The sequence below is a fragment of the Stenella coeruleoalba genome (assembly GCF_951394435.1).
Source record: "Stenella coeruleoalba genome assembly, chromosome: X".
Lineage (NCBI taxonomy): Eukaryota > Metazoa > Chordata > Mammalia > Artiodactyla > Delphinidae > Stenella > Stenella coeruleoalba.
The window spans coordinates 83,337,895-83,352,999 of record NC_137152.1 but is presented as its reverse complement, the minus strand read 5'-3'; the positions used below and the strand labels follow the sequence as shown (position 1 = coordinate 83,352,999).

Genomic DNA, 15,105 nt, shown 5'->3' with positions numbered 1-15,105 from the left:
GTCTCACCTATTCCAGGCAGACAGGTTATATCCATACTACTGGAACAGATTTTCCAATTACACACTTTTCTTTACACCGCCACTGCTCACTTCCAAGAATGACCTAATGGGTTGTCTTATCCTACTTTTCAGTGACCAAATTTAAGTGCGTGCCTCTTCTCTGAAGCATTCCTCAAGTACCACAACCCACTGTAATCTCTTCCTTCTTAAGATCCAGGAATGGGATTTTCCAATGAAGGTATGTATGTCATACTACTCATTGTCTATGTTTGTAACTGTGCACATTGTATCTACACCTCGATTTTGAACTGAAGAAGGGTCACTTCTGCCACTTTTCACACAGAACTTTATTGAAAACACAGACTTGAATAGAGAACCATATGTTTAAACAATGAATAGCAGGGTAGGTTACACAGGCGGCTCAGTTCATTGGAAGCTCAATACTGAAAAATACAGCAATGGACAGCAAGACAAATATCAACAAATTTTTTTCAGCACTAATAGTCATTTGGCATCCACAAAATGATCCAGCTCAAACCAAGAATTGGACAAAGTTAACATCAGCATTAAAATATAAGTTACAAAATAAAACCAGACTGAAAACCAAAGCACTACTCAGGGTTCTTTGGGAACATAAGGCTGATCAGAGGCAGGTGGTTAATCATATTAGCTTTGCTGTCCCACCTCAGGATCATTCTGATTGTCTATTTGGACTTGCAGTTCCTCAGCTAACTTCTCAAATTCATGGAATGCAGAAATAAGCGGCTCAAGACTGAAATCATCATCAATTAAGGACATTGTTCCATTTTTTATAATACTACTGATATTCTGAAACATTTTAATAACAATTTGAATGTTATCATTTGTCTCTTCTATGTTAAAGAGACCCACAAATATCGATAGAGCCTTGGCACTGAATAGTTTTTTTGCCACCATAGGATTTTCAGACAAATTCAATAACATTTTCAGAACGTGAAATTTTGTTCTTGCATTGCCTGTGGTTAATAAGGAGAGAAACCCAGACATATAATTGGCAACGAGTGTGTGATAGTCTGTAGTTGTAGTGAGGTGTCTAAGCATCCTTAATCCAAGCAGCTGCTCAGGGGAACCCACGCTATGAGCAAGGGTTTCCTCACACACTTGACATATGAATGTCTCAATCATGTTTAGATTTGGGTAAGGTGGAGCCATATGAATCATATTTTCCAAAAAACTTGTCCTAACTCGGGAGGAGGGATAATTGAGCAAAGTTTCAATAAGTGAGACAACTCCTGAATCGCGAATGAAATCACGGGTAAACTGAGAAGCAGTCCTCATACCCATGGCAATCTTAGATATTTCATGAATGAAAGGATCTCGAATTTTGTCCATTAATAGAAGGAGTTCTTCAAACTCTTCAGGACCAATTTTAAGCTCACACTGTATGCAGCTGCAGGACCAACTCTCTGGCTCTGCACTCTCCCTGGTCCTAAGATGTTCTCGAATTTCCCTGACTGACCGGTAGGACGGATCATACTGAAATGGGAACTCAGGGTCAGGCTGATCAGGCTGAAGCAAAGATTCCTGCTCTTCCCCTTCTGGGGTAACTTCCACATTCTTGGGCTTTCCCTCAAACATTTCAGAGTATACGGATGCTGCTTCCTCAGGAATTCTAAAGGGGCTTGGGGATGGGAAGCCAATCCCATGACAAGGACCAGGTTTGAATTCAACAGTGACCTCTTCCCAGGTTTGGGGCCTGGATGATACATTAACTCCCTCCTCAGCTGTATCTCTGAACCTGGGGCTAGCCTTGTACACAGGATGGGGATTTAAGTCAAAGCAGGCCTCATCCCTGTCCCAGAACCAGGACCCAAATATGGCCTCTTCTTCAGACTCTGGCCTGGTCTCTTCTCTGGCCACAGCACCCAAACTGGACTTTTCCTCCGCCCAGAACAAGGATCCACCAATGGCCCCCTCCTCGGCCCCTGGCTCAGATTCACAAATGGCTGAAGCCCCAGCCTCCATACTGACCTCTTTCTCTGCCCAGAACCAGGACCCAATAATGACTTCCTCCTCAAACCTGGGCTCTTGTTTGACCCTGTCACTGTTATTAACATCTTTCTGGGCCCTGGGCTTCAAGACAGTGTTAGACTCTTCCTTGTCTCTGGGTCTGAATCTACTATTGGCTTCTTCTCCAGGTAAAAACCAAGACTCTTTATAGTACTCGTCTTCAGACTCAGATTCAAAAAAGTCCTCTCTCTTTGTCCTGAGCTTGGACCTCATATTTGCCTCATCCCTGACTCTGGGCCTGAACAAATTATTGGTATTTTCTCCAGCCCACAAGCAGAATGGGTTGCCAGACTCTTCCTCAGACCCAGACCAGGAATCAATATAGGGTTCTTGCTTGGATCTGGGCCTGGATCTGGGATTAGGCTGATGTTTGGCCCTGTGCCTGGACCTGGTATTGGCCTCTTCCCTAGGCCATGATCTGATACTGGCCTCTTCTCCAGCCCAGAAAGAGGACATTGTAGAGGTCTCATCTGCTGACCAGAATCCAGACTCATTAGAGGCCTCCTCTCTGGCCCTGGACCTGGGATAGCACCAAGACCCCATATTAGTTTCCTCCCCCGATCCAAACCAGGGTTGGATTCCTGTCTGAACCTGGGAGCCAGGAAAGGTCTCAGTGTCTACATTGACCAGTTCCCTATCCACAGACAGGGCCATAGGTTTAGCAGCTGACCCAGACTCAGTATTGACCAGTGGCCAGGTTACTGCATTGGTCTGAGACACGCCCTCTGATTGCGACATTGCCTCAGCCCCGAACTCAGTCTGGGCCCAAGCCTGGGCTTCATCCTTGGGCCTTGCCCCAGGGATTGCCTTGGCTTCAGTCTTAGGACGTGCCCCACCTACTGCCCTGGCTTCAGTTTTGAGTCTTGCCCCTGCCATTGCCTGGGATTCAGTTTTGGGCCTTGCCCCGGCCACTGTCTGCGACTCAGCTTTGGGTCTTGCCCCAGCCATTGTCTGGGACTCTGTTTTAGGCCTTGCCCCAACCATTGCCTTGGACTCGGTTTTGGGCCTTGCCCCAGCCATAGCCTTGGACTCAGTTTTGGGCCTTGCCCCAGGTGTGGCCTGGGTCCTAACCTTTGGTCTGACCACCATTGGGACTTCATTCTCTCTCTCAGCCCCACCTCCAACCTCTTCTCCAGGCTTCTTTTCAGGCTTGGCCTGGACACCAGGCTCAATCTCAGCCCCAGTCATAATACAAGTTACAGAGGAGTCCTGATTAAATACCACTATCCCAGTCTCAGCCTCTACCACAGATCTGTCACAGTTTTCTATCTTCACACTCTAATCTTTCGATGATTCAGGTGATACAGTTGGAAACAAAAGTTAGAGTCAATCACCAGTCCAGCAGTCAATCAGCCTCCTTTCCAATCCCAGTCTCAGCCAATATTACAGACAGAGTGCAGAAGAAGCACAACCAAACTGGGAGAGGATGGATGGTTCCCGGGTGGGTGCACACCTGTTGAGGGTGGTGGTTAGCAGCAATTCCACCACCACCAGAGATGCCACTGAAGATCAATCTAGGAATCGAGAACGACGTGCGGCTTTGAGTCTCTTCCAACTGTGTCACTCCATGCAAAGACCCACACACAGAGACTGGACCTTGAATGCTTCGTGGGAGAGTTAGGCTATCAGAAAGTCTCTCTGTTATCCTCATTTCACCCCACACCCTTTACCCCCAGAGCTGTCACACTGCTTTGCTTGCTACAACACAGGTGAGAAAATGGTGGGAAAGTATCTTGGCAATGGGAGAGGCTGAGGAGCCCTCAGACCAGACCCTAATCACCCTTGGACCTGTGCTGGTCTCCTCTACCCCACCCAAAAGTTGTACCCATTCTCATACCTGCACTGTTGTGGTGAAATTTTCCTCTCCTTGCTTTGTTCCAGTGGTGTTAAGCCTTAAGCAAACAGCAGGCCATCCTATGGATAAGTAAACATACAGGAGAAATTAAGTCTGAGTGCTTGGTTGACAGGCAGACACCCTGATCCCTGATGCAAATATCTCTTTCTGTTTAAGTGTCTAATTTGTCTGATGTTTCCTGTCGCTTGATTCCTGCTCTCAGGTCTTCTCCGCCCATTCACAGCCCAATCCACACCTACCCCAATAGTCCTAATACTCCTGCAGGAAATGAGAAACGGGTTCTGCAGCAGTGTGCAAATCAGAAAGAGAGTAAGACATGTGAATCAAAGACACCCAACTGGATCAAAAACACCTGTCAATCTTCCTCTGTAGCTGCCCCTTGCATTGCCCCACTTTGCACAAACCTCCAGAGATTTAAGGCAGTCTTTTCCTTCTTTCCTTCTTTGCAGAAGTAACCAGCCTTAAAGCAGACCTATGGACCAAAGATAAAAAGGTTAAGACAATCAGAAGACCATGGTAGCAACTAAGCGCCTGATGGACAGACCAATATCAAGGATAGGACTCCATATACTGTCTTTCAATATTCAGAGTCCTCTTAGTAGAATATTCTCATTTTATCTTGGCCCTCTATTTCAGCATTCCAGATAACAAACATCTTCTCTTGACGTCATATTTTTCGCATTGCTCCCTTCTCCAATTCTGAGGATTCACCACTAGGTGCACCACATCCTTTGCCTTGCGCATTATAAATTGGGGGAAGGGCGCCCGCATATTCTAGAAAACAGGTTGTGCAGTGGTACTTGTATTTATAATTTGTCCCACCCTCACCTCCCAGTCCATCTTTTCCACCCCCAATTTTGGATGGAGGTGAGGGAGGAAGGCCAGGAAGTGTGGAGAAACCGGGTGGACAGGAGAATTTTAAGAGGCATTCCTGGATGCCTGACCTGCTCTGGTCGCAGTCACCCCATCCCAATTCGGGTGTCCAGTCACTGGCTGCTGCCCACCCTCACCCCCCATCCCCACACAACTTCAGAAATATAGGCCGTTTTCCCGTCCCTAGTTTTTCTCAAGCCTCTCCTGTACAGATGCACCCTGTGGCCTGAAATCGCCAGACCTACCGCGCACACAGGACATTCTGGCATCAAAGAGGCGCCTGTGGGAAGGGACAGCACCCGGCACGCGGGGTCCCACAGACCCCTTTCCAGAATCAGGGCCCGGGCGGGCGGCCCCCCGCGCCCTCCCGCTTGTCAGCCGGCTCCGACCGCCACCCCCGGCGGCCTCCCCAACGCCCCCAACCCGGCTCCCCTCCGCCATTTCGCCCGCAGCAGCCTCCCCCACTGCCCTCTCCTGGCACAGGCACCGTCGACGGCGGGGCGCGGGCGCCCAGAAAGCCCGCCGGGGAGCGGCCGCGCCGTTCGCCTCCCCAGGATCCGAGGGAAACCCTGTGGCCAAGACTTCGCGCCCCAGGACCGGTCCCCGCCGGTCGCCGCCCCCTCAGCGCCAGGGGTCCCCCAACGATGCGCACCTCTCTCAGGGACCCGCTACGACCCGGTTGCCTCCCCCTCGTCAGGCTGTCAGGGTCCGCGGGGCAGGGTGTGAGCCGCTCGTCGCCCCCAAGACACCCCCACTTGCCTTCGCAGGCGCAGGGTCCCGATGGTCGGCCTCCCCCTCCTGTCGCAGCTCCTCACTCGGATTCCCACCGCTCGCCGTGCGGGCAGAATGGCAAAGAGGCGTCCAGCCCCCCGCGCGGCTGCGCCAAACCCGGCAGGGGCTACGAAGGCTGCGGCACCAACCGCTCGCGGCGAGGGTGTCGGGAAGGGGGCGGAGGGATACTGCACGAATGGGCTCGACGCCCCCTCCCAGACCCACCGTAGTTCCGACCCAGAAAGGGGCGGGGCCTGGAGGAGTCCCGGCCTCAGGGGCGGGGCCACGCCGGCCCTCCACCGCCCCCCGTCGGGCGACCACCTTTCCCATCCCGCACACTTCTGGCACCGCAGCGTGTGGGGCCAGTGGGCGGTGGGCAGTGGGGGCCGGGGTCGGGAGGGTAGGGAGGGGCCGCGCTGGAGGGAGCAGCGGATGGATACAGATCGTCCCGGGGTGTGTGTGTGTGTGTGTGTGTTGTGTGTGTGTGTGTCTGTCTGTGTGTGTACCGGACTGATCGGAGTCCGCCCCCCTACCCTCCCCCATCGCGCGTGCCATCCTCCCTGGGCGCCAGCGGCAGAGGAGCTGTGAGGACGGCCCTGCCTGGGTCTGCTTTCCACCTTCTGGCGCCGCGGGCGGGAGGAAGGTGGGAGGCGGCGCCCGTGGAGGCCGAGCCACTGCCCCTCTTCTAAGGGAAGGCAGCCCTAGATAGACCTCTGGCCTGAGGAAACAAACCACCTGTCTGCGCCAGTGTCGTCATCCTGTCTGCCACACTGCCATTTTCTCAGTCGCAGTGGTAGCACGGTAGCACACTTTGCCATTTCGCCGCCCCCGCAGTTGCCCAGGAAAGAGGGCCTTTCCCTCTCAGGACACGCACCGGCTCAGACAGTCCTCCCTGTCTCTCATCCCATAGCCAGGTGTCAGGCACCAGGTAGGGCCGGTCCTGGCTTCTCTCCCCGGGTTCTGTCAGGTCTTCTCCTGCAGTTGCCTCCAAGCGCTCATCATCTTTGGCAGGGTGGGAATGTGGCAGGGATTAGAACCAACTGGGATCTCACACACTTGCTATACACACCAGTCTACTTTCCCCAGCCATTCTTTGGAGGACGACCCACCAGGCACCCACTTCCCTAAGACAGAAACCTGCTGGCCCTTGAATCCTCTGATTCCTGCACTCCTATATCCTTCCTGTAGTCTCCAGCCCCTCCTTTCTGTGCTCCATGGGGCAAACAGCAACCCTGGTTAAGCACACCTGTGGTTGAGCACAAACCTGCTGGCACTGTTGCCCGTTTTAAAACCCACCTAAATGGCACCCTCGCTGTTGTAAGCTGAATAAAGGTCCCCCAAAGATGTTCACGTCCTGTTCTCCTGAACCTGTAAATATGTGATGTTACATGGCAAAGGAGAATTAAGGTTGCAGATGGAATTAAGATTGCTAATCAGCTGAATGTAAAGTAAGATTACACTTCTGTATCTTGGCCAATGCCATGGCAAGGCTACTTTAAATGTGGAAGAGGTAGGCAGAAGAGTCAGTGTCACAGTGAAGTTGCATGAGAAAGACGCCACAAGTGGACGGGATATCACTAGTTTTGAAGATGGAAGGAAGCTAGAGGCCAAGGACTGCAGGCAGACCCAGAAGTTGGAAAAGGCAAGGAGACAGATTCTTCCTAGAACCCCTTGGAAGAATGAAGTCCTCCTATCACCTTTATTTCAGACCAGAGAGACCCTTTTCCTATTTCCAACCTTCAGGACTGTAAGATAATATTTTATTGTTTTTGTTTTTTTAAGCCAGCAAGATTGTGGTAATTTGTTACAGCAGCAGTGGGAACCGAATTCACTCACCATCCTGATAAAGTCCATTCCCCTTCACTTTCTTGAATTGGGCTTCAGGCCCTGGGAGGATCAATCTGGGCCCTCATCTCTTACCACTATAACCACCCTCTTAAGCGCCTTCTCTCTTTTCTAAAGAAGAGAGAATTTGCAATCATCTTTGAGGTTCGTCTTGGAGAGAGTCCCTATTTACTGAATATCATGGATGCTTACCAGGATGAAAAGGGAACCTTATTCTTACCATGAATTTTCATATCAGCTTTTACTTGTTATTAGATATTTATTATAACTGTACAATATTTAGGTGATAGAGAAAAAATCTAGAGATGATTCTATACTATATCTAGAGACAACAGATGTCAGTTTTCAGAGGAATGTCTTTCACTGTGCTCTTTCAATGGCCTTAGCTGAACTGTGGATTTTCTTTGTTCCAAAGTATACTCTCTTGGGTGAATGCCAGGGTGGAAGAAGGGAGTCTGAGCTCTTCTGGGATCTGTGCGTGTGCATGAATCTCTTTGCCTCTCTGAACTGTTCTTTCCACATCTGAAAGTGTCTGGTGCCTTTTTTTCCTCTGGTGCCTTTTATTTGTTCAACAAATATATATGAATATGTACTTTGTCATAGGCACAAACAAAAAAGAAAGAAATCTCTGTTCTCGTGGAGGTGACATTTATTTGTAATTTCATTCTTATTAATTTCTTGTCTAAAAATTTACAGATTTATCCAAAGTCATACCAGCAAGCTTATCTGGCAATTCTGGATATTGTGAAATCTTGATTCCAAGATACTTTCTGACAGAAGAGTGAATCTACCACTAGCTGACAGATTATACTGTGAGATTTTGAAATACCTGTTGGACAATTTATTGTTAATTCATTTAGAGAACAAACACTACGACTCATTAACATTTATTGAACTGAGAAAAGTCCTATTTTAAGCTCTTTATGTGTATTAGCTCACAAAACTATTGGACATTATGGACTACTATCAAAATAATCTGTTACCTTCATGTAACAGGGAAGGAAACCAGCTCGGATGAGTTGTTTCATCTTTAAAGTCAGAGGGAAAAATAAAAGAGTAAAATATTAAAAGGATGCTGACCTATGTCTGTCTGACTGGTAGGCACTATTTACTTCATCCTAAAATGGATTCCAGTCTAATAGATTCCGATGGCCAAGGTTCCACTCCCCTGTGTCTCCAACAGACCTGTGTAACCCTGACTTACCCCTGAAATCTAAATCTCAGAACCAAATAACCCCCAAGCATTAAGCCCAGGATACAGATGCAGCTGTGTTATATCATACCTACAGCTCTGCCCCTCACCCCACCCCACCTCCTACATACTTATGCACGTGAACTTTCACACTAGCATATTCCTTGCCTATGCAACACACATGATCTACTCCTCTTCCCTCTTAATCACCATGGACACAGACCTGTTTTTGTCTATTAAGCTTAACTTGGCTATATTCTGTTGTTTTAATTTGCAATTCCATAATGACATAGAATGTTGAGCATCTTTTCATATACTTATTTGCCATCTGTATATCTTTTTTGGTCAATTATCTGTTCAGATCATTGACCTTTTTTTAAAACAAGATTGACTGTTTTCTTATTGTTAAATTTTAAGGGTTCTTTGTATATTTTGGATACCAGTCTTCTATCAGATGTTTTGCAAAGTTTTCTTCTCAATCTCCACTTGTCTTTTCATTCTATTAATAGAGTATTTTGCAGAGAAGGTTTATTTTTAATGAAGTCCAACTTACCAATATTTTCTTTCTTGGATCACACTTTTGATGTTGTATCTACAAAGTCCTTGCCAAACACAAAACTACCTAGATCTTTTACTATGTTGTCTTCTAGGAGTTTTATAGTTTTGCCTTTTACATGTAAGTCTATAATTCATTTTAAGTTAGTATTACTGAAAGATGTAATGTACGAGTCTAGATTTTCTTTGCATGTAGACGACCAGTCGTTCTAGCATCATCTGTTGAAATGATTATCCTTTCTCCATTGAATTACCTTTGCTCTTCTATCAACAACTGGTTGAATATATTTGTGTGGTTCTCTTTCTGGTCTCTCTCTTTTGTTGCATTGATCTATTTGTCTTTTCTTTTGCCAGTACCACACTGTCTGGATTACTGTGGCTTTATGGAAAATATTGAATTTGGGTAATGTCAGTCCTCTGATGTTCTTCTCCTTCAATGTTTGCTATTCTTGGTCTTTTGCCTTTCAAGATAAACTTTATAATCTGTTTGCTGATATCCATAAGATAACTTGCAGGGATTTTGATTGGGATTGCATGGAACCTATAAGTTGGGAAGAACTGACATCTTGACAATATTGAGTTTTCCTATACTTGCACATGAAAAAGCTCCACATTTATTTAGATCTTTGATTTCTTTCATCAGTGTTTTGTAGTTTTCCTCATATAAGCATTGTACATAATTTGTTAGATTTTGCCTAAATATTTCATTTTTGGTGCTAATATAAATGGTATTATTTTTAATGTCAAATTCCATTTTTTCAATGCTGGTATATAAGAAAATTTGAATTTTGTATATTAAGCTCGTATCTGGCAACAGTGCTATAATTGCTTATTAGTTCCAGGGTTTTTTTTTGTTGATTCTTTGAGATTCCTACAGATATGATCATGTCATCTTTGAACAAGTAGTTTTAATTCTTCCTTCCCCATCTGTACATTTTTATTTATTTTTCTTCTCTTATTGCAACAGCTAGGACATCCTGTGTGATATTAAACAGGAATGATGAGTGGGAACATCCTCTCCTTGTTCCTAATCTTAGCAGAAAAGCATCTAGTTGCTCAGCCTTGTGATGTTAGCTGTAGGTTTTTTTGTAGATGTTCTTCATTAAGTTTAAGGAGTTTCCTCTATTCCTAGTTTTCTCACTTTTTATCATGAATGGGTGTTCAATTTTTCCAAATGCTTTTTCTGCTCTAAATGATCATAGTTTTCTTTGTTAGCCTTTGATGAGATGGATTACATTAATTGATTTTCAAAATTTGAACCAGCATTGTATACTTGGAATAAATTCCACTAGGTTGTGGTGTCTAATTCTTTTTATACATTGTTGGGTTTTATTGGCTAACATTTTGTGAGGATTTTTATACCTATGTGCATGAAAGAAACTGGCCTGCAATTTTTCCTTTTTGTAATGTATGTGCTTGGTTTGGGTACTAGGTTAATGCTGTTCTCATAGAATTTGGGGGGGGGGATTTATTCCCTCAACTTCTATTTTCTTTAAGTGATTGTGTAAAGTTGGTATAATTTCTTCATTAAATGTTTGATATAATTCACCAGTGAACCTGAGTCTGGTGTTTCCTCTTTTGTAAGGTTAATCATTGATTCAATTTCTTTAATAGTTATAGGTATATGCAGAGTACCTATTTATCCTTGTGTCAATTTTGGTAGATGTGTCTTTCAAGAAATTGTAATTCTTCTAAGTTGTCAATGTTTTGGGACAAAGTTGTTCATAATATTCCATTATTATCCTTTTAAGGTCCATGGGAACATTTCTGGTGTTAGCAATTTGTGTCTTTTCTCCCTTTTCTTAGTTAACTTGGCTAGAGGCATATAAATTTTATTAATCTTTCAAAGAACCAACTTTTGGTTTTATTGAATTCCTCTACTGATTTCCTGTTTTTAATAGCACTGATTTCTGCTCTAATTTTTAAAATCTCTTTCCTTCTGGTTACTTTGGATTTAATTTGCTCTTCTTTCTCTAGTGGCTAAGGTGGAAAATTCAGTTATTAATTTTAGATTGTTTTTCCTTTCTAATACATTCATTCAATGCTGTAAATTTCCCTCTAAACATCCCACAACTTTGATAAATTTTCACAATTTTTTTTAGAATATTTAAAAATTTCTCTTGAGAGTTCTTTGACCCACGTACTATTTAGAAGTGTGTTGGTTAATCTCCAAGTGTTTTAGGGTTTCCAGTTATTCTTCTGTAATTAATGTTTAGTTTAATTTCATTGTGATCTGAGAGCATGGTTTGAATGATGTCTATTCTTTAAAAAATTTTAAGGTATGTTTTATATCCCAGGATGTGGTCTATCTTGCTGAATGTTCCATGTGAGCTTGAGAAGAATCTGTATTCTGCTGCTTTGGATGAACAAAACAGAATACACAAAAATTTATAAATATTAACTAGGTACTGTTGATTGATGGTGCTGTTCAATTCAAGTTTGTTTTTACTGATTTTTCTACCTTCTGAGTCTGTCAATTACTGATAGTGTGGTGTTGAAGTCTCCCACTCTAATAGTGGATTTGTCTTTTTTCCTTCAATTCTGTCCGTTTTTGCCCTATGTATTTCTGTACTTTTTTGTCAGGTGCATACACATTAAGGATTGTTATGTCTTCTTTGAGAACTGGGCCACTTATCAGTATGTAATTCCCCCTTTCTCCTGGTAATGTTCCATGCTCTGCATCCTGTTTTATCTGAAATTAATAGAGCTACTCTGGCTTTCACTTGTTTAATGTAAATTCATTTAATGGTATTTCTTTCTCCATCCCTTTATTTTTAATCTATTGGTGTCTTTATATTTCAAGTAGGTTTCTTTTAGACTACATGTAGCTGGATCTTATTTATTTAATCCACCCTGACAGTCTATCTTTTTTGATTGGTGTTAAACCATTGACATCTATGATCATTGATACAGCTGGATAAATACCTACCATATTTGTCACTGTTTTCCATACGTTGCCCTTTTTCTGTTTTTGTCTTATCTTTTTCTGCCTTCTCTGTTTTAAATTGTACATTTTATATGATATCATTTCTCTCTTCTCTTAGCATATAATGATACTTCTAATTTTACTTTTCTAGTGGTTGCCCTAGAGTTTGCAATATTCAAGGCCACTTTCAAATAACACCATACTGTTTCACAGGTAGTGCAAGTACTTTACAACAGAGTATTTCTAATTCCTCCCTCTTATCCCTTATAACATTACGTGTCATTCATTTCACTTATCTGTAAGCTGTAATCACCACATACACTGTTGATATGCTTATTTTGAACAAACTGTAATCTGTTAAATCAACTATGAATAAAAAGACTTCATTTCACCTTCATTTATTCCTTCTCTAACACTCTTCCTTTTTTCAATAGATATGAATTTTTGATCTATATACATTTCCTTCTCTCTGAAGAATTTTGTTTAACATCCCCTGCAGGACAAGTCTACTGGGGACAAATTCTCTCAATTTTTGTTTGACTGAGAATGTCTTTATTTCTCCTTCACTTTCAAAGAATAACTTTACCTGAATACAGAATTCTAGATTGGTATTTTTTTTCCTTCAACACTTTAAACATTTCTCTCCACTCTCTTCTTGCTTCTATGGTCTCTGAAGAGAAATCTGATATAATTCTTGCTCCTGCTCCTCTATAGGTAATGTGGTAGGTTTCTCTGGTTTTTTTCAACATTTTCTCTTTGACTTTGATATTCTCCCATCTGAATATAATAGCCTAGGTATAGATATTCTGGGTTTTATCCTGCTTCATGTTCTCTGAGCTTCCTAGATCTATGGTTTGAAGTGTGTCATTAATTTTGGAAACTTCTCAGCCATCATTACTCAAATATTTCATCTGTTTCTCTCTTTTCTGTCTTTGTGGTATTTCTATTACATGTATGTTACACCTTTTGTAACTGTCCCACAATTTGTGGATATTTTGTTCAGTCTTTTTCACTCTTCTATCGCTTTGTATTCTCTTTTGGAAGTTTCTACTGACATTTCTTCAAGCTCATTGACTTATTCTCAGCCATGTTCAGTCTATTGAGGAGCCCATCAAAAACATTCTTCATTTCTTTTACACTGTTTTTGATTTCTAGCATTTACTTTTTGATTCTTTCTTAGGGTTTATAGCTCTGTGTTTATACTACCATCTGTTTTTGCATGTTGTCCACTTTTTCCATTAGAGCATTTAGCATATTAACCATGGTTGTTTTAAATTCCTGGTCTAATTCCAAAATTTCTGCCATATCTGTATCTGTTTCTGATGCTTGCTCTGTCTCTTGATACTGGTGTGCTGGGGTTTTTTCTTTGTTCATTTGTTTTGTTTTTGTGAGATTTTTTGGCTTTTAGTATGCCTTGTAATTTTTTGTTAAAAGGTAGACAGTATGGGTTAAAGAAACTGAGGTAAATAGGCTGTTAGCATGAGGTTTTATGTTTATCTGGCTAGGAGTTAGGCTGTGTATACTGTTTGCTATAGCTCTATGTGTCAGAGGTTAAATATTCTGTTGTCCTTGTTTTAGTTTCTCCTGTTGTCTTTGGGTTTCCCTAGAGACTTTTTAAAACAGAAATGTGACCTTGCCGAGGCTGGGGAGGCATCTTGGTACTGTATGTGATACAAATGATGCCCTTACAAGGATATCACATCTAGCTTTTATCTTAATATTTAGAAAGGAATGTGCAAACATCACAGAACCATGTTTCCCAAATATTATTCCATTGAACATGAGGCCATCAGGATGTTAAGTGGCATTCCATTTTTTAACGTGGTCTAATGAAACTGGGAAATGTTATAGAAGACCCTGAAATACTTTGATTAAAATGATGTGAAAGGCCTGTGAATAGAGTTTAAAAAAGAAGAGATTTTTTAGGAGTAAAATAAAGCTGAGGGGAGATGTAAGTAGTTGCAGGGTTATTATAAGCTAGATATACCACAGCTGCCTTATCTGCATAAAGTCTTAAGTTGACATACTGCAGCAAGAGAGAGATGGGTCAGAAATGGACTGCATAGTGAGGTTGTGAGAGAAAAATATTAACTTATTATTGTAAGAGAGCATATCATCTTCAACTCTGGACACATGATAGGAAAGGCAAAAAACCATTTAAGGATGATTTATGTGTCTTGCTGCCTGAAGCTGCCAGGAAGGTAACTCTGAATTTCTTTCTCACTCCAGAATTCCATGACCCTAGTCCTGTAGATCCTAGGATGCGGGGTAGAGACGTTTTCTTAAAGAAGGTCTGAGATGTACACTTCCTTCAGCTTTAATCTGCTCTTATTAGACATGAGCCTTATTGATGTGGTTGGAAGGTGTGGGGGGAATGGGAAACATTCTATGGTTCTATTATTTGGTCTCAGTGTTTCAGTGAGCCTTTGTCCCTGGTTTGTGACATTCACAAGTGCTTCTCAGTTTTTTTCTTTTTTAGGTGAGACAGGAGGTCTATAGGGGGCTAGTGTTGTGTATTTTCCTCTAGTCTGTGAACTCACAAGTGTTTCTTACCATTTTTTTCCCCTCAAGGCAAGATAAGAAATGCTAGATGGGGCTGGAATTGAAAAAAAAAAGCCTTTCCCCTAGTGGGATAAGGCTCTAGTAGTTTTTTCCCATTCAGAGCAGGCAGTTGTCATGGAGAATGCTCTGAGTGTATTTCAAAATGTTTGCTCTTCCCATCCTCCTGCTGTATCCATGAGGGAATACTTCTTGGCTCTTCATCATGAGAACTGAGTGGTTTTCCTGGAGGTCAAATCCACAAAAGCTCCTGTAAGACTGTGGCACACAGAATTTCTCACTCCCTTGATGGTCCACACTCAGCCTCCAGCAATTTATCAAAATTACCATTTAAGTGTTCCTACCAGTTTTGGTTCCAGTGGATTCTACTCCAGGTAAGCAGATCTCAACTATGACTCTGAATTTGTCTGTTTCTCCAGATTTTGTAGTGGTGGTTTGGTCTATGATCTTAGTTATCTGATGGGTCCAAGAAAAGCCAGG

At 43.1% G+C, this 15,105-nt stretch overlaps 1 protein-coding gene across 13 annotated transcripts in view; it reads right to left on the bottom strand.

The window, feature by feature from the left end:
• Nucleotides 1-333: 333 nt before the first annotated feature.
• The window catches only part of LOC307180041 (G-protein coupled receptor-associated sorting protein 2), a 135,590-nt gene continuing 120,818 nt past the window's right edge, over nt 334-15,105 (bottom strand). For 7 of the 13 annotated variants that reach the window (XM_079910087.1, XM_079910092.1, XM_079910089.1 and 4 more), the window contains 2 exons: nt 3,887-3,963; nt 334-3,653 (listed from right to left, as the gene is read on the bottom strand). In XM_079910087.1, the coding sequence (XP_079766213.1) occupies nt 667-3,237 (2,571 nt within the window). In that variant the 5' untranslated portion in view covers nt 3,238-3,653; nt 3,887-3,963 and the 3' untranslated portion in view covers nt 334-666. Of the gene's footprint in view, nt 3,654-3,886; nt 3,964-4,308; nt 4,365-5,429; nt 5,818-15,105 lie in introns of those variants that run through there. The other 6 variants (XM_079910098.1, XM_079910088.1, XM_079910091.1 and 3 more) reach the window with 6 other exon arrangements.